The sequence below is a fragment of the Myodes glareolus genome, chromosome 5, assembly GCF_982192425.1.
Source record: "Myodes glareolus chromosome 5, mMyoGla1.1, whole genome shotgun sequence".
Classification (NCBI taxonomy): Eukaryota; Metazoa; Chordata; class Mammalia; order Rodentia; family Cricetidae; genus Myodes; species Myodes glareolus.
This window is the reverse complement of record NC_142030.1, coordinates 6,682,859-6,703,372: the sequence shown is the minus strand read 5'-3', so window position 1 is coordinate 6,703,372 and position 20,514 is coordinate 6,682,859. Positions and strand designations below refer to the sequence as shown.

The following is a 20,514-nucleotide window of genomic DNA, read 5'->3' as shown; positions in this document are numbered from 1 at the left end:
GGTAAGTGGCATAAAAATGTTCTGTTCCTAAGGCAATTTTTAGGATGTACTGTGCAGTCATTCAAAATCCATTTCAATATCCCATACTTTATAATTTTGTTATAACTTGAAATCTAAGTACAACTAACTTCGTGGCCTGTTCCCTTGAGTTTAAATTCAGATTTTACTACTATGTAACCCAAGACAAGTGTACTAAGGCACATCAACTTACTTTTTTTTATTCCAGGACTAAAATTAGGACATTGAACTTAATGTTTTTAATGTCTTTTTGAGAGTCCTAAAATTCTGTGATGCTAAAAAGGTAACCCCAAATAATTACACTATGTGTTAGGTCTTGAATAATGCTGGTGTCAGAGGTCATAACAATATGGATGTCCTTGTGCCCTGAAGGTTATTAAGGAGACAAACTTGCTCATGTTCCTTTTAATCCCACTTTATTTACCAATGTGAAAAATATCCTGACGTTTTTCAGGAAATATTCAACTAAAAGGTTTTTTTTTGTTGTTGTTGTTTTTTAACTTAGTTAAGCAGTAAATTAAATGAACCATGGCATTTTAGGTTTATCCTGGTTAATTGAGGGATTATTGTATATTGCACAGTTTCAATGTAATAACCAGCTCTCAAGGTCATTAGATAAGTAGTGGGGAGCAGGTGTTCAACAAAGTAGAGTGGCCTTTATGGATTGTCGTAGCATGTTGGCTAAGCGCTCAGAACCAAAGCTTGCAGACAGCCAAGCCCTGAGCAGCCTTTGACACAGAACCATGGGACAGTAGAGGCACTCGGTGTCATTCATTTAGTTTTTGCAAAAAGAGAAGTTGCATCTTCCCAAACGCTCTGTGCAGAACACTGAAAGTATCTGCTAGGGACAAGGGTCTGCGAAAATAGTGCATACAGGAATGAGTGAATGATCACCCAGTCACAAAGAGTCTGAGACCTGAAATATTACTACTTGGTATCTTCTGGAAATTCAGTGTTGGAGATGCGTGCTTCCACAGCCCAGGCTCTTGGCGTGTAGTCCACTATGGTATTCATTTTGAAGTCTGATAGGTCTTAATGGTTCCTGAGAAATGCAGTAAGTTAACAAATGCATAAAGATGCAGGGGTCAAGTTTAGCGTTAGAAAATGTTCACAACAGTACTAACCATCTGTCACTGGGTGAGGGTTAAATAAAGGAAATGGTGAGCCCAAGTTGTGTGTGTGTGTGTGTGTGTGTGTGTGTGTGAGAGAGAGAGAGAGAGAGAGAGAGAGAGAGAGAGAGAGAGAGAGAGAAAGAGAGAGAGAGAGAGTCATATGTATGTGACTGTGTGTCTGTGTACTGGTGAGGAGTGTTGAAATGGTGAGCCCAAGTTTTGTGTGTGTGTGTGTGTGTATCCCTGTCATGTGTATGTGACTGTGTCTGTGTACTGGGTGGGAGTGGGCATGTACTCATGCATGTGGAAGCCAATGGTCAAGGTCATCTGCTTTTTCTCACTTTCTTTGGAAATAGAGTTTGTCTCCTTCGATGAACTCAGAGCTCACTGATAGTCTAGACTGTGGGGCAGCAAGCTCCAGGGATCCTTTGGTTCCCCTCCCCAAAGCACTAGGGTTACATAACACAACACCAAGCTGTCTTTCTACAAGGGTGCTGGAGACCTGAACTCGGGTCCTCTTGCTTGCACAGTGGGCATTTTACCAGATGAACTATTTCTTGAAACCTCAAACTTAACTTCTCAGGAAAGGATTGGTAGGGATAAAGCAATCGTGTGTTTTTGTTATTGTTATCATTGTAGTTATTGTTGTTTTTCTTCATGATTTTAAATACCCCATCTTCATACCCTCAGGCCCTGTTTATCTGAAAACAAAATATTGGAAAAGAGAATGCTAGCTTTAGCCGTTCCTAATGGTCATTATTTCAAAAGTTGTCACCATAATTAGATTACACATACATTTCACCAAATCAAACAAGGCCTCTTTAGATCAGAAATTACCCATCTATTGGAGATGGCAACACACCATTGTGAATTTTGTTTACACGTGTCTGCAAGTGACTAAAAGCCATAGGAGACAGGTCAAAGTTGCTCACTTAGGACCTCGCAGGCTTTCAGGGTCCTTTCTGCTTTATGAGGACAACTCCAATTATTCCAGTTATTTATTTATTTTCCTAAGTCAGAATTGCAATCAGCATTAGAACAATCAGATTCGAGTTTGAGAAGAATCCTCTCAATGCCAAAACTGAGATAAAATTGCATATATTTCTGTTGTTTCAACAATTCTTTATGCCCCGTCTCTTTGGCCAGAAAGATAATATCCTAAATTCCCACGGTGCTTCTTTGTTGGGCTATCAGTTTGCAGATTTCAGATGACACAGTCCAGGGAAAAGTCCCCAAAGAGGATATTACATTTATTTTGGAAATCATCATAAAATTCTCAAAACAGAGTAGATGTTAGTTTATGTTCTATTTAAATAAATGCAACAGTGTTTGTCGTCTAACCCAGTATTTCTTTGAAGAAGGGTAGCGAGGGAGTGCGGTAACATGAATACATATGAAAAAGAAATTCACAGCAATCAGAATTATATCCTGTTGTGTGATCAGTTTCACGAGAATACACCGGCACATGCTCTGAATCTAAGGGTGAAAAATCTCAAAACACAAATGAGTACATCCCCTCTCTTTGAGAAAGGAGGTGTTCTTCTTCTGCCAATGTTGGCTTTGATAGCTCGGATATCTCACACGGCCCTGCTCCCTGCATATTCTCTGAGACTGTTAGTGTGTAGGTTACATATATGTGTTTTCCATTTCTTTTTAAATGTTCCATAGCTGGTTTTTGGTCAGTCAGTGGTGGCGTGTCCTGAAGCCGTACATCAGGGATTGACCACATGGCTAACTGTTTCTGCTTGGTTGGTAAAAGCTCCATCCTCGAGAGGACAGCTTTTCTTTGACATGGATATGCATGGTCTCATCCAAACATTGAGAAAACCCCAGAGTCTAGTTAGGCCCATGCCTAATGCCATTGTGTCTGTGGGTGATAATGGCACCCATCTGGAGCATCCTTAAGTTCATGAGAAATTACTCTGAAGACACAGGCTACTGCTGTCCTTCCTCTCTCTCTCTCTCTCTCTCTCTCTCTCTCTCTCTCTCTCTCTGTCTGTCTGTCTATGTCTCTTTGTCTCTCTCTGCATGTATGTGTGTGTAGGTGTACAAACATATGTATATCATATATATATAATATCATATATATGTGTGTGTGTATATATACGTATATCCACCCTGTTATTTGTTTACTTATTTATCTCCACCCCAACCCCGTTGTGTGTGCATGTAGTAGGGATGTGTGTCCTTTCCACCTTATTTTTTGCGACAGGGTCTCTGGCTGAACCTGCAGCCTGCATTTCTCTCATGCTGGCTGGCCAATGAGTCCCGGTAAGCCATCTGTACCTCTGACTCTAGTCTAGGAGAACTTGGCCATGCTTGTCCGGGGACCCAAACTCAGGTTCTTATGCTAGTAACACAGCTGCTTTACTCATTCAGCCATGTGCCCAGGGCCACCTAGTTGGTTTTGACATGGGCTCTTCCACTGGTGTGTCTTTCTCTGATTAGGCTGGCCTGGCTTGTCAGCAAACCTTGGGGATCCCCCCATCTCTACTTCTGCCGCACTGGGATTCCAAGCTTGAGCTGCCACACCTAGCTGCCCCTGCGGGTTCCTGAGACTGAGGGTGGATCTTTGTACACTGTGCTGTCTCCCTAGCCCCTACTAAAGTGTTCTTATAGCAGGAAGCTAACATCTCTATAAGTAGTTGGCTATTCATTGTTGTTTATTGTTATAATGGAAACTCTGTGGCCAGGTTTAACAACATAAGAAACAGTTGAGAATAAACTGGAGCAGTCCTCCCCTCTCTTCTGTCCTGAGGGGACAGACTCCCCAGAGCCTTGAGCCATAGTGCATAGCGGACAATGCTGCACAGGCCAGGAGATCGCAATAAAAACAATGGGGTTCATAGTTCTGGCTTCCGTGAAAATACACTAAAAAGCAGTCTGGTTTTGTATGGCCATGTTTTCACATTTTGCTTTATTTCAGCCTTAACTTTGTTGTCTCTGTTGCCGTTGAGAGGTGGAAGGTTAGTACTGAGGGAAACTAAAGTACGGTTTTTTCCTATCATTGTTTTATAAAATCATAATTGTTTGTATTTGCTAATGAGACAACAATAGCCCTGTGTGTATGTCTCAATTTCCTAAAGAAATGATTTGCAGTAACTTGGAAATCACTAACAATTCATTCTGAAAAATCCAGTGTCCTGAATGTCTGTGCTCTATTTCCGGAGTTAGATGCTATTTTAGGGATCACTTTGAGTTCCTCATCCATGTTTTAAGGGGATCCACATCTTTTGACACAAAGTAACCTATTCAGCCCGCTAAGCTATTAAGCTTAGATTTTTTTATATTGATTGGTTTAGAAATGTTTCTTTATTTGATGTCTCATGGTATTGAAATGAGTGTGTACAGGTTACACTTGAGTGAGTAAGTGGATGCCGTGAGTCCGTCTTATTCTCTACCCCAGAGCCTTTTTGTGTGTGGGGTGTGTGTGTGTGATGTACACATGCACACAAGTGTGTTTCCCTCTGCATGGTATTAACTCTCAGCAGCAAAGGCGCTCGCCAGGTCAGTATGCACCCTGCATCTCTAAGCTGTAACTTAGACTGGTTTGTCATGTAGTACCCTGGTTATTTTGTACTTACTGGAGATACATTCTCAGGCCTTAAAAAGTACTCTAACTAAATATCATACTTCAGCACCAGAAACTGGCCTGTTTATTTGTGGGGAATGTGGGGAATGGGGAGCGGGATCCGGAACTCCTACCCCGTCTCATCTCCCTTCACTGTTCTTCTAAATCTGAGGCTCAGGTCTGGCGTGCTTTCCTCTGTCCTGGCTTAGGCATGCACCGGTGGTGGCTGTGCAGTGAGTGAGCCCAACCAGGCCCCAATGGCAGAGAGGGTTCCAGAAGGTGTGCCAGGCCCCAGGGTCCACTCATATTCACCAGACTCCTTTAAGGTCTCCTGGACTAAGCCCGAGTATCCGAGTGGTGAGTGAACTCTTTTAGCCTGAAGTTAAAAACATGATTAGCAAAAGTAAATTAATATTCTAAATGGCAGTTTATATGTGGTACTTATTTTTTAATGATCATTTTAGCACATAAAATACCTGGGATAGTATCCCTGTAGTTCGGGAGAGTGAGCTCTCTAGGTTGACGTGCAGTTTTGGTGGCTCAAAAGTGCTCCCTCTTGATAGCTCCTGTGTACTGCATGCCATTGTTTAGTGTGCACTAGGAGAGGGGCTCGGAGAATGGAGCTTTGAGAGTGACTTTGTCTTTAAGGACTTTGTTTCCAGCGGCCATTGGTTCTTCCTTGGAGAAGTAAGGAGGTGGGAAGTTCGTGTACACAGTGTGTTTCAAGTGCTCTTTAGTTAAGAAGTTTATTTGAAAAGAAGTCACTTGGAACTCAGATTCTTTAGGCTGGTGTTTATAAATATTTCAACATGGAGATTTAAACAATGCATGCATTAAACATGCATACATTTACACTTAACTTAAGCACCATTGTATTCTTTCATGATGTGTGTGTCCTTGTGCTGGTTAGAAGGTTCAGCTACCCAGTTAAACAACATGAAAACAAAGCCTCATTATAAAGACATCTTAATAGGCTTTTTAGGACACGGATTTTTTTATTCAGTTACTGAAATTATTTTTAAGATTTGTTAGACATAGAACCCTTGTTGAACTCTGGCAGGAAAAACAGAATAGCAAACCATGTTCTTCTTTGTGGCAAATATCCAAATGTATTAATAATATAGAAACTATTTTAGATAACTATTCCTGAAAACTGAAATGGCCTCGGGAAACACAAGCAGATGGAAGAAAACAAAACAAAAACCTTGTAGATTTACTAAACTGTCTCATGTTCACCATGAATTAATTATCCTGTCTTTTTTTAAATTAAACTTTTAACAAATGCAATAGCTACATTTGAGGTAACGGAGAAAGTTCTGGTAATTAGAGCAAGTGACTTTTCTCTGCCATTGAAACTACTCTTATATGGTTACAACTTTCTTAATAAAAGTAATCGATATCTATAGAATACCATGTTAAGCAGCTAAAAATCTTCTCACACTTCTGACTCCACAGGGAAAGCTGTCTAGTCCTCGGAGTCAGAGAAATGCTGCTGATCCGTCCTGATTGGATGGCTGCTAACCTGGTGCGCATAGAACACTTCCTTCCTCCCAGCTGGTAGTTGTCACTCAAACTTTTCCTGCCCTGCGCTCCTTGCTTGTCTAGAGAAACCCTTTCCTCATTTCCAGGACCTTTGCTTGTTATATTCTGTGCATTTGCAAAGTGGGTTTTACATACATGCAATAAGCAAGAAATAAGAAATATTTTGCTAACATTTTTATGATAATCTAATGTGTTTAATTACAGTAGAATTTTCTGCGCTTTCATGGTGGAGCAAACATTAAAACGGCTGTAGAGACTGAGCCACGGGAAAGATCATGTTCTACTCTTACAGGGGACCCGATGCATTTCTCGGCCCCAGTGTTGGGCAGCTCACCACCACCTGTAAGCCCAGCTCCAGGGCGTCTGACTCCCTCCTCTAGCCTCCAAGCGAACATTTGCTCAAAGACAGATTCACACTCAAAGGCAGAGAGAGACACCAACACACACACACACACACACACACACACACACAATTAAAATCAATCTTTTAAGAGCTGTTTCAAGGATTTCTTCTCAGGCCCCTTCTTCCCTTGCCCCAAATATGCTATTGTTTCATTTCTGTTGTCGGGTATTTGGCGAGGCATAATCCAGTTTCCCCAAGCCATTCTGCCTCTGTGTATTTTCAAAGATCCTGCATTTCCCTTATACACCTGAAGAACAAACTTCTTTTCTTTGTTTCCTGCAGTCTGGTGGTCAGATTACTTCTGAATTCTGGTTGAGCTCAGCTATATGTCACTTGTCACTTTGTGTTGTATCTTTTTTTCTTTTCTGTCTTTCTTTCTTTTTTTATTTTATATTTATTTATTTAGGGTTTTTAAGACAGGATTTCTCTGTGTAGCCCTGGCTGTCTTGGAACTTGTTTTGTAGCTCACACTGCTCCTGACCTCACTGCTCCCAACTGCTGGGATTAAAGGTGTGTTTCACCACCACCCAATAGTATTTTCATTTTTATGGCTTACCACGTGGGGAGTCCCTGAAGTAGCCTGACTGTCTTATTCTGGGATCTTACTGAATTCCTCAGGCAGAGGTTAACACCCCTTTCCTCTATCCCCATGACTTTTCCTGTAGAAACCTAACCCATCCTTACAGGTTCGCCACAGGCATCTGTGAAGCAGGCTGCCCTCCCTTGAGTTTCAGCCTTCCCACGGCTCTCAGCCGCATGATCTCTTCAGAGACTTCCACATGGCACGTGCGTCTTTTGACCTGGACCTAATGTTTCTTAACTACCTGCCCAACAATCCCACCGGATACAGACAACAACAGAAACCCACGAGACATTCATTTATTTCCTCTAGAAAGCCTAACAAAATGGCATGCCTCTTGTTGGTGTCCAAAATTTAGTTTATAGGATTGTGTCTTGTGAAAGTTGCCCTTAGAGACTTCGTCTCATGCTAGGAAAGAAACACTTTCAGGTGATATGGAGTTCTGTTTCTCAGACTTGCCTAATTTCCAGAACCCTGTTGGTAGACCCGCTCTAAGAATATGATCATCAGGGGGGTGAGCAGTGGTGATGAGGATGGGTTAACCGCCTGCCCAGCTGACAGTCCTCTTGGGAAACTTCGTTAGTTACTCTTGTCCTTACCGCAGCACAACACCCATGACAGCCACATGTGGGAAGAAGCTTTATCCTGGGTCACAGTTCAAGGGCAAACTTCTTCGTGGCAGCTAACAGAGCTGTGGCCATGAGAACCTGAGGCAGGTGGTGAGGAAGGGTCACACTGAGTTCCGTTTCTCTTAGCCGGGACTCCAGCCCATGGGAGAATGCCCTTCCCAAGTAGGCTGATTCTTCCCATTTCAATTAACTCAGTCTAGATATTTTCTTACAGTCATGCCCAGAGGCCACATGACCTACAGAAGTCCACGTGGGTCCTGTGGCTCCTTTTATAGGTGAATCCAGATCCCATCATCTTACCAGTGGAAACGAGTCCTCCCAGGTCCCTGTTGCAACCTTCGTGTCTCTATCCAGTCGGAAACTCAGCGTGCCCACGTTGGCCTCTTATCCTGCCCCTGTTGCTCATCCTCCCGTGCTTTTTCTTTCATGTCACACTCCTCCCAGTTCACACCACCCACGTGTACCAACCCAAACCTGGGCTCTTACCCATGGTCCCCCTTGACTTCCTTTTACCCTCTGATTTATCTTACAGGGAAGTCAAAGAGGACTTGACACATTTCGTCATATGCAAGTAAAACCCAGCGGGAGAATGAATGCATGATGCCTGCTAGATGCAGCTCACTCTCTCCTTTTCATTCAGTCTGGGTCTTGGCACATAAATAGTGTCACCAACCTGCATGGCAGGTCTTTTCACATCAATTAACCCAGTTAAGAAAATCCCCCACAGACATGCCCACAGGCCAAGACAATCTGCACAGTTCCTCAATGAGATTCTTTTCACGGGAGATGAAGGGTATGCCAAGTTGACGGTTAAAACTAACCAAAACACCCACCACCAAACACGGCTGCAATCATGTAAGCAGCAATCGAGGGCTGCACTTGTTTCCGAAGACTTATACAGAGTCCTACCAAGGCAACCGGCATTATTGGAAGATCAGATAATTGTACAAATGCATTCCTTTATCAATGTGGCAGAGAAATTGCTTGGGTATTGATCTTCCATACACACGGCTATTATTCCCACGCACAGAGGGTGCTGGAAACCTGAGGTGTTATAATGGATGTGCTGCTGCACAGGTGAACACAATCTTTTGTTCATGGGTAGAAAGAAGTTTTGATTTCCTACCCGCCGACTAATAGTAACAAGGCTGGCTATAATCCATAACTGTTTGCTAGGCACTTGATTTCATCTCATTTCTGTTGCTGTGATAAAAATGTTCTAAGTAACTTAGGGAAACAGGAGTTGATTTGGTTTCTGCTTCCCCACCAGGGACCATCACTGAGGACGTGGGGAGCTCTAGCAGGATCTTGAAGCAGGAAGTATGGAGGGGAGCTAATCCAGGCTCCTGCTTGTCTAGGTTTCTCCTACAGCCCAAGACTCCCTACCTAGGGAATGGTGCCACTCACAGTGGGCTGAGGCCTTGCACATCATTTCAGAATCAAAACAAGCACTCCCAAGACATGCCCATGGGCCACTCGAGTCAGGGCAATCCCTCAGCCAACACCCTCTCTCTTCTCTGGGGATTCCAGCCCATGTCAAGTTGGCGGTTAAAGATAACTATGATAGCACGTTAATTCCCAAAATTAGCCCATGAAATTTATAATATCCCCATGTACAGATGTAGAAAATTGGATTAATAAGAATTAAACAATTTAATTACTCAAAGTCAAGACAGCTAATTAAAAAGGAATGGGGTTTGAAAAAAATCTGTAAATGGCCAAAAATTATGATTTTTTATTCCTCACTCTGCCGCTTACAGATTTGTTATTATAAGGTTCCAACCAGACATATGAAAATAAAAGTGAAACTTTTGCTTGTTCACTACTAATTTAATAAGGGCAAAATTCAAACGTTTGCAAGTCTGTTGTGATTTTTCTCTGGTGTTAAAGAAATAGCTGTGTGTTTTCTTAAAGTTTCATTCTGAAACAACTATATTCCAAAATCAAATATAATTCTATTTTCTTTCTGTTAGTGCTTGGTTTTAGCAGGTGCAGTGGATTCTGGAATTCAGTGAGCCACTTAGGGAAACTGCTTGACAGTTTGGAACAAACCTGGGTTAACTTTTATGAAACACCTCCCATCAATTTGTCAGGTAGAATTTCCCAAGCACAGCCTTTTTTAGATTCCGTCGATGCCATTTTTAGGCGAGCATAACAGTAATAAGGCACTCTTCCACAGTGTGGGAGCTCCTCTCTCTCTCTTCCTTTTTAATTGAAGGATCAAGTAGTCACATAGGGAGATATCTGCCACACTCAATCAGCGTCTGGACCTCGGGGGCAGCGTGCAGTTGATTCTTATTGCCAAGCCTCTCACTGGCAAAAAACAAACAAATAGGTTTGGAGCATCAATATTCACTCTGCGTGTTATTTTTATGACACATGGACACATTGTTGTTTAATTCTTACAGTAAACATAATTCTTCAGTGTAAATAGAGATACCTTGTATTAAATTTACATTATATTGTATTGAATTTCCTTGCTTACATATGACAACCTATTGAGCACCTTAGGAAATACAATTTGACATGGCATGATGAAGAGGCAGGAAGATATATACCCTGGTGAGCATGCTTTGCAGACAATTATGATTCTGCTTGCCTGCTAATTAAACACCTTAAGAAGTCTATCATTATGGAAACAGATGACAAACTCCAAAGTGCTTTATATTAGCCAGCCAATGAAAATCAAGGATTCATTTTGCAAGTTCTCATTGAAGAACAGAGTGTGTGGATTAAATAACTCAGTTCAGAGAAAGAGAGAGAGAGAGAGAGAGAGAGAGAGAGAGAGAGAGAGTGTATTCACACACAGATACGCGTACAATAATACAGTTTTGTATCATTATCTTGCTGATAATTGCCCGAAAGATTAAGCAAGAAACAGCATGAAGAATGTGATGAAGTGACAGTGGTGTGGTTCCTGGTCTTGTGCCGTTTAGTGTCCACACTTTTCTTTGCTCTCCCCTGTGCCTTCAAGGCTGTAAGGGAAACAGATATTCAGAATTTGTGAAGTAGGTCTGACGTGTTAGAATCAACACACAGCCAAGCCACCATTAGCTCTAAGATATTTACTGTCTTACTAAGCTTTATATCAAATGTGATATCCCGCTGTAAAGGGGGGGGCAAACCTCGCTGGAATGCCCACTCACTCATCCCCTCTGCCACACCCACATCTTCCCCGTGTGACAATAACAAAAGAAGGGAATGAGGGGATGGTGTCGCGCTGGCACCCGTCCTGCTGGGCTCTGAATGTCAGGGCTGTATTTCCCTACCAAATGCTAACCTCTGTCCAATAATGTTTCTTATAATGCCAGATCATCCTCCAAGTCTTAGCTCCTGCTGATCCTTTTCCTTGTAGAAGGAAGTGGTTTGTTGGCCCCTTGGCTCTGGTTAGGGAAGTCTGCAGGGAGTCTTGGTCAGTACTGGGGAGGAGTGACTTACTATGATTCCTCTCCCTCCTTCCTCATTCATCTCTGTAAATGATCCCTTAGCTCAAATCACCATAGCTACTCACTGAAGTTGCTTACTGGTGAAAGTTTAACCACTTCTTTATTCCCATCTCATTGGCCTTTAGCACACTTAGGGAATGGAACACTGGGAGCCATGGGAATATATCTCAGTAGCTTTCACTCATTCATTATAGAAACCATCAATAATAAAAAAGTTTGAAATTGGTTAAGCTTTGTTTTGGTGCAGCCTGTGCCATAAAGGTAATGAAGGAGCCTCATTCAAAGGTTCTGGAGACAGACTGTTTCATTATTCTGTGTAGCTTGCGTTTTGATCTACTTGCTGATATCCTTGAAAAAACCTTCTGCTTATTATTATGGAATCTCTGTTTGTGATAGCCAAATAATGGCCCATGATGCTTTGCCTCGTGATGACATAGTTCTAGGTGTGAGGTGTGGCCAAGAGGTCACTTTCTCAGACACGCTTTCTTCAATCATGCCAGACTGATTAATTCCTGCCTCCTCGCCTGTGGCTGTTGTGTTTTCTTCCTGTCCCACAGGGTTCTCCTTCAGCAGACTTCGTACACACTCAGGGCACCTCATTTCTCTTCTTGGTTGTATCGTCACATTTGTGAAGGCAGCAGCCAAGAGTGCTGTTCTCTTCTCTGTTCTCTGCTGGAGAGCAATGCCTGCCACACTGCTCCATCCAGTTCCTGATAAACATGCTCGAGGCACAAAGCAACATGAAATCCTATGATTTTTTAAAATATGCTTTACAAGGTTTAATTCAGTGTCTGATTTGTTTGTTCTTTCTGAGTTTTATTGAAAGGGTGAAGATCTAGGATGTGCATACAATAAACCTTTGATATAACCAAAACCAGTGGAGAGAAAAATTGGGATTATGAACACAGATTTCTGAGATGTTGACACTCTTCTCCTTTTAACTTGAATTATGATTTTATATTCTGCAAAGTCGTTTTTTCTTAGAAAAAAAAATCACAAGTCCTCCTGAAACATGGTGGTACCATATTCCTCTTTTAGTTCCAACTGGTTACTCCATATTTAGGAGAAAAAAAATAGCTTTAACATTTGTTATCGATATCTTTCTGTGTCTCACTTTTCCTCATTTCCAAGGTCTTCCTTCTCCAAAGATTTTATATGTGATTTTTTATTTTGTGTGCGTGTGTCCCTTTGCCTTGCACAAGTCAGTACAAGTTCAAAAAAAAATGTCACTAATTTCGGATGACTTAAGGCTCCAACTGTCCTTCAAATGATTATTTTGTTGCCCCTTGAAAATACCAATGAGAAGACAATATTGATTGACACATGATGTCATTGGTGAGCATCACACTTCCTTCCTTCTATGCAGGGGGGAGCTTACTGTTCCCGCCCGGAACCTCCTTCCTGAGTAATGGGTTTACATCGCCTGTCTTTGATGGGATATCCAGCTGACTCTGCTGCGGCCCAATGTGGCACTCTACTGTAGAGAGACCTAAGCCATGCTGAAATCCTCTCCTCAAGCCACTGTTCCTTGTACTTAGCCATACCATTTGTTGGTTGTCTGGTTTTCTGCAACACTTATCATTTTCCATAAGTCTTGATTAGGCCGTTATGCAATAATACTTGATTTAACTCTCTTCTTTCTTCTATAAGAATAGGTTCTAGTTCTTATTCTTTCTGTCCCTCAAAATACCAAGCATGCTACCCCATAGGCAATGAACCTTCAGCAAATGTCAGCGTTCTCAGTGGGCCTATTTTGATCACCTTTAGCATCACTGCATAGTCAGCTGGTCTTAACTCACAGGAAATTATTCCAAATTGAGAGATTAACCAGAAGCATAGTGACAACAGTAGAGTGAGCTTGCCCAGTCTGGGTCTGTGTGCATGCTTACAAGTTCTGTGCCCCTCTCTCATCCTCCTGACAATGTCAGTGGCAGCTCTAATTTCTGAGAGTTGTCAGTATCAAAGGACAGTCCACACATTTTATGGAAGCCTAATATCTGCCCCAGAACAAGCCACCAGTTTTTGTGTGTTGTTTTAAACAGTTTTTAATTAAGTTTGTTCTTTGGTAATCATACATATGTATAATGCATTTTTATTGTTCTCACACCCAACCTATCCTACCTCCCTAGGGATCCCCACTTAAATTACCAAGATTCAGATCTTTGTTTTGTGACTCTGCGAGTTTCACCAATGCTGTGAGTGTGACTGTGCATTTGGAAGTTTCCACCAGAGCCTGGTGGGCTCACTGGGCATCTGCACCTTATTTTAAATAATTGCTGTTTAAGAATAAGCCTTTGGCTTTCCCCAAAACTATCCATGAATATCCATCACTCTAGATAGAGAAGGGAAACAACACTTTAGCTGAAGTTTGAAAAGTCCTATACCCTGTATTGGTTGGTGTTTCATGCTCAGTGTAGACATCTAACTAAGACCTGTGAAATTTAAGTCATTGTGATAATACTTTCATTTCTTACATCCTATAACTGTGTTTTTAAATTTAAGTTTTCAATGTTTCTTACTTTATTAATGCCATTTCCATCCAAAAGTCTACTACAAAAACAGCAGGTATAAAATTTGCTTACATAACTTGAAACGAGCTAGAATGCTCCAGTAAGTAACCCTTCCTATGCTTCTGTAAACTACACATAGCTCACTAAGCTAACACGAGAACAGAGACAGAAGCAGATGAGAAAGTGGGTGCAGAGGGAAGAAGATAGAAAGAAATGAACAGGATCAAATATCCTTAATAATGTGTGGAAACGTTATAATGAAATCCATTACTATGTGTAATTAATACATCATAGTAAACATATCTAAGCATTAAGGACTCCCACGCCAAAGAATGTTCTTATTGTCCATTAATTTACCAGGAAACATGTTTTTTTTGTTTTTTCAAGTATGATCGTTTATTTGTTATTCTTTAAGAAACATATTTTGACTGCGCTCAGACATTGAAGTGGAAGCTCTCAGCAGTCACAGAAAATCATATTTCTGGATTTTCATTCAGTAAACCTTTTCCCTCTCAGTCCTTAGATATTAGTTTGAAGAACAGGGCAACATTGTTCTAGGTTCTTGATTTTTTTATTTTTATTTTTCATTTTTGTGTGGCTTTGTTTTAACCTCTATTTCTTTTTTTTATTAAAAATTTCCACCTCCTCCCTCCCTCCAATTTCCCTCCCACTACCCCCACAATGATAATGGCACTGGGATTTGATTATACTGTATGTGCTGTTTTTTTGGGGGGGATCCTGGTCTGTTTGTCTCTGTTACTTCAGCAGGTATGATGACTCACTGAGGGCATATGGCATGATCAGATAGCAGTTTGGAGTCTTCCTCCCTGGCTGTAGTAGCTCATGACACATGGGTACACCTTAGCAGCCATTATCCTGAAGTATTGTGAGATAACGTTAAAAAAGACTAGGTGACCATGGAAATAAGGTGGAGAGAAATTTGAAATAGAGTCAACTGGTAGATAAAAGTGGGGGCGGGGTGGTCAGGAAGGATTTGAGCGACTTAAAGAAAACCTAACTTACCCATTGTGCTAAGTGCTGCAATTATCTTTTAGTCTTTTAGCCTCTCCTGAATATGCCGTCAGGTATGGGTTGTCTCTAGAATACACAGTAACTGTGTGTGTGTGTGTGTGTGTGTGTGTGTGTGTGTGTGTTATGTCTGTCTGTCTGTCTGTCTGTCTGTCTGTCTGTCTGTCTCTGTGTGTGGGTGTGTCCGTGTGTGTGTGTCTCTCTCTCTGTGTCTCTGTCTCTCTCTCTGTCTCTCTGTTTTCTGTCTCTCTCTTTCTCTCTCTCTCTCTCTCTCTCTCTCTCTCTCTCTCTCTGTGTGTGTGTGTGTGTGTGTGTGTGACTGTGTGCATTAATGTGTGGGAACACTGTACACTAAAGTTAGACTTCAGCCTCACCCACTCGATGTCACAGCTGGGTACTAACATTTCTGCATAGTTGACTTAACTGTCAAAACGCTCAATTCTATCACAGTTCACCCCCCTCACCCCATCTTCGTGGAAGCCCTCTCCCCACGTATGTCATAGATTCCTGGTTTCTTGGCATGGATGTCTGGGGGTTGACTTGATGGAGTCAGGTAGACAAAAAAAAATAGTAAGTCAGAGTAGCTGTCATTGAACGAGGATGAAGAGCTCAGAAGACAGGCAGAAACAGTGGAGAGAAGGGACTGGAAAGTGTTGCTGAGGACAAAAGTTTGGGAGGCCCCTAGTGGTCCCCTAGGAATCACTAAATTTGAGAACAGATTCTATATTGACCATAACCACAACTTAACTCTTCCCTAGATGATTCACTTATATCCTTTGTGAGGAAACCGGTGAGTGCTTAGAATTTACTTCTAAATCTTCTTTAAAAATGATGAAGAATTTGAAGTTTGTGACTAAGGAATTTCAATTACTTATAGCTACAATTTACTTTTTATAAAACACCTTACTTTCCAGCGTGCCAGATAAACGAGATGCTGTGCTTGGGACCCTAGAGCAGAAGAAATTCCCTGTCCTGTAGTTGTTTAAGAAAGAGCCGTGTTGATTTGAGTATTTTCTACATCTGTTGAAATCAGCCAGAATCCCAGCTACTTTTCAAGAGTATCTGTAATGTACATGGGTTATTTGGGAGACGGGAGGGTTAAGGTACTAAATGAGTGTTTTCCAGAGTTCCTAGCATACTCTAACTTTCGGTTGTTCTTATCGCTGAGGTTCCACCTCACTCTTCTTCCCTTGGTTTTCTGTGTATTTACTAGTTTACTGCTCACTGTCCATGGTTTCCTTGACAGAGTTCACGTGTGCCTTTGTTTGTTAGGTGGCAGTCTATCCATCCGTGTTCCATACGGGGTGCCACTGATGCGAAGGAGAATGGGTGCTAGCACGGGCAGGGTACCCACTTACTCTGAAGGCACAAATGGTGCCTGGGAGGAAAATAAGGGCTGCTTCCTCAAAACTCACAAAGTTCAACATAAAAAGTTGTCCTTAAGAAGGAAAAAATAGCCCATAAGAAGAACTGCATTAAAATAATAACTTATTCAAAAATATTAGATACTAAACGAATGTACTGATGAAAAGATAATTTTTATGAAAAACAAAATTAGCTAGGTATAAGAACCAGAGGGTGTTTTATATAAGGAATTGTTCATTTGTTGAATTATTGATGTGTTTTGAGGCTGGGAATTAAATGCAGGACATTGTGCAACACACACACACAAATTAAAAAAAAAAAGAGGTTATGCCAAAGGTCAATAAGAATTCTTATAAAATGCGTGGGAGGCAAACTGCCATGAGCAGGTCTAGATGGAGGTGAGCCATTCCCTCCCAGGACAGATAGGTGCTAGAGTAAAAAGCCCTGGTACCATAGCTCCATGGCTAACATTGCCGCCCACGGATGAAGGCTGGGTCTACCCTACGGATACTTCCCAAATCTCTCTGGCTCCTGGAAAACAGCCTTCAGTGACTTCCTTGCTGCTCTTGGCTTTGCTGCGCTTCTTCTTCCAAGTTTGCTCTTGGAGCTCTTCTTTCATAATGCTTTCCCCGCTGTCTTTTCAGGAGGCATCTCTTCCTCCGAGGGTTCTGAAGTGCTGCTCTTTAGGTGCTGGCTGTTTCCCTATGCTGCATGTAAACGTATTTACTCTGTCCATGTTTGACGAGCCTCCCACGTTTGAGGCATGCTGCTTAGCTTCGGAAATAAACAGACGAGGAAGAGTCATGGTTTCTTGTGGGAGCCTATGGTCTGCTGGGGAGCACAGGCAATTAAACACGGCTTAGTAACCCTGCAGTGGGATGAATGATTAAAAGCTGGGATGGAGCTGTATCACAGGCTATGGGAGCATCCGGCTAAGGGCCTGTGCTCATGGGCACTTAGAGTGATTTTTGGAGAGCGGACTCAGGGGACTTCTGGAAATTAACCTCAGTTTGATAGCAGTTCTGATTTAACATGGTCAGACTTTGTTTCCCATGGTGCAATGTGAAGCAAGCTTGGGCAGTCGATATTTCTAATGAACTCAGGTATGCTGATTCTTATCTTCCTTTTCGTAAAAACATGTCGCTTGTGTCCTTACATGTGATGGCCACTCCATTTTCTCCGATTTCTACTAATTTTATGAAAAGCTGTATGACTTCCCTTCTAAAATAGTCTCTCAGCTGATCGTGGAAACTGGCCTGTAGAAGCACCTCTAACCCAGTCTGAGCAGAATGTGAGAACAGGGTTTTGCCCATGGATGAGGTACAGTCAAAGCACTTAGAGACAAATACTAATTCCATCAATCCAAATGGATCAAAGACCTCAACATAAAGCCAACCACACTGAACCTTATAGAAGAGAAAGTGAGAAGTACTCTTAAATGCATTGACACTGGAGAACACTTCCTTAAATATAACCCCAGTAGCACAAACACTGAGAGAAACAATTAATAAATGGGACTTCCTGAAACTGAAAAGCTTCTGTAAAGCAAAGGACACAGTCAACAAGACAAAGCAACAGCCTACAGAATGGGAAAAGATCTTCACTAACCCCACATCAGACAGAGTTCTGATCTCCAAAATATACAAAGAACTCAAGAAATTGGTCACCAAAAGAACACATAATCCAATAAAAAAATGGAGTACAGACCTAAACAGAGAACTCTCAACAGAGGAATCTAAAATGGCTGAAAGACACTTAAGGAAATGTTTAGCATCCTTAGTCATCAGGGAAATGCAAATGAAAACAACTCTGAGATTCCATCTTACACCTGTAAGAATGGCCAAGATCAAAAACACTGATGACAACTTATGCTGGAGAGGATGTGGGATAAAGGGAACACTCCTGCATTGCTGGTGGGAATGTAAGCTGGTACAGCCCCTTTGGATATCAGTATGGTGATTTCTCAGAAAATTAGGAAACAACCTTCCTCATGACCCAGCAATACCACTTTTAGGTATATACCCAAAAAATGCTCAATCATGCCACAAGAACATGTGCTCAACTATGTTCATAGAAGCATTGTTTTTCATAGCCAGAACCTGGACACAACCTAAATGCCCCTTTACTGAAGAATGGATAAGGAAAAATGTGGTACATTTACACAATGGAGTACTACACAGCAGAAAAAAATAATGACATCCTGAGATTTCCAGGAAAATGGATGGATCTAGAAAACATCATATTGAATGAGGAAACCAAGACCCAGAAAAACAAATATCATATGCACTCACTCATAGGCGGCTTTCAGACATAAATCAAAAAAACAAAAACAAAAAATAGCCTACAATTCACAATCCCAGAAAACCTAGACAATAATGAAAACTCTAAGAGAGACATACATGGATCTAATCTACATGGGAAGTAGAAAAGGATAAGATCTCCTGAGTAAACTGGGAATATGCCCACCATTGGAGAAAGTAGAAGGGAAGGGGAACAGATTTAAGTGTATAGTTCAATAAAATCAATAAAAAAAATAAAAAAGAACTCCCTCATTCAGGCAAGCAGTGAAGAAAGGGTTAAGTACAGTGACAGATATATCCTGAGTAACATGCAATAACCTAGCAAATAAGGTTCCCTTATAGTCAAAGCATCTACTAAGGATGTTTTAGAATACATATAAATACAAGTATGAATGTCTTTTTTGGCCTGGGACATAAACGATAGCACTTGATATGGCCTCAAGCAAGAAGACTTTCTCTTCTAGAGTTTTGGATTCTATCAGTCTCTCTGTAACAAGTAGCTTAACATTGTGGTGCTTAAAGTAAAGTATGCCTTATTCTTTGAGAAGAGGCAGCGTTGAGAGCAGGGTGGGTGTGTAGAGCAGGGTGGGTTTCAGAGCAGGGTGGGTGGTGGGTGACTTCAGGAAAGCACAATGGCGGGGGGGGGGGTGCTTGCTTTACTAGGTCCTCGCTGTTGTCTTGGAGCCATACTAATAGCTGATTGGCATCTTCCCAGGGGTGATTACAGCCCACAGGTTATATCTAGATGATGCACTCATTCACAATTCTTCAGAACTCAGCTATCTTGCCTATGGAGTTGATCCTGGGAGTTTACACACCTTCCAAGTCCAAGCATGCATGGCCAAGGGTTGTGCTCTGGGCCCATTGGTGAGTGTATGAATTTATATTCTGGGATGTGGCAGATAGCCTACCAAGTACAAGAGCAAATTATCCTTTTTATTAAAGTTCATTTAAAAGTTGTTTTTAGTTCAATGTACATATCAGGACTGTGTCCATCCGGGGAAAGAATACTTACATTCACAAATAAACAATAAATTGACTGCTTTAATAGACATACATATAATTCTACTTTGATTATAAATGAAAGGCGCATGTTTTCTTCTTAATTATGTTCTAATAATTACATTTATAATTAAAAAATAAATATTGAAAACTGTAATTCTCAGAAGATGCTTAGATTGCTGTCCAACAAGCAGATAAATCAATTAGAGGATTGAACTTACTTCATCTCTTAAATAAACTATTTTTATTTTATGAATCTGATACAGCTTTATAAGATTGGTATTTAAAATTTTATTAATATCTGGGTTTGATCCTCACATTTCAGAAGTCTGTAATGTGTATCTCTGTCAAATTGACAGTTAAAAGCATGAAAAAATTATCCTTAGTTTTCCAACATAATTCTGCATGTTCAGTTGACAGTGTATGCCCGCCATTGACCAGCATAGTGTTATTTAGTATAAAAATAATACATTGCACTTTTATGTATTTTTCTTGATTAAATAGACTTAGCTTCTTTTTCAGAGATACATTCATTAGTTTATTAAAAATTACTCATAGGTATTTTTGGCAATGTTTGCTAATTCCCTATTATTTTAATGCACTCTGTCTTCATTGAGGAGTATATTATATAAATATTACGACAAAAAAAAACAGCTCTTCAATTTAATTTGCAATCCCTTACTTTTGGTCACATCTGCCCCCCCCCCCCGCCAACCCGTCTGAGATTGGTTGCTTTCCAAGAAGCTAAAACAGTTGCCGAGACGGAACTTGCGTCATTATTCTATCAAGTCTTTATTGTGCAGACCCCTCTGATGGATACTAACCCTTAAAAGCAGGAATGGCAATAGGCCAACACTTCTCCATTTCTCCATTCAGAGAGAGAAAGGGACACACACAGAGAGAGAAACAGAGAGAGAGAGAGAGAGAGAGAGAGAGAGAGAGAGAGAGAGAGAATATGTATTGAAACAAAGAAATATTCTTATGAGCTTAAAGTCTTGTGTTTTTTT

The 20,514-nt window shown here is 41.2% G+C and overlaps 1 protein-coding gene across 1 annotated transcript in view; it reads left to right on the top strand.

The window, feature by feature from the left end:
• Ush2a (usherin) overlaps positions 1-20,514 on the top strand; it is a 683,507-nt gene that overhangs the window by 367,204 nt on the left and 295,789 nt on the right. Inside the window, 2 exon segments of the mRNA XM_087905997.1 lie at positions 4,911-5,058; positions 19,221-19,372. Coding sequence (XP_087762123.1) covers positions 4,911-5,058; positions 19,221-19,372 — 300 coding nt within the window.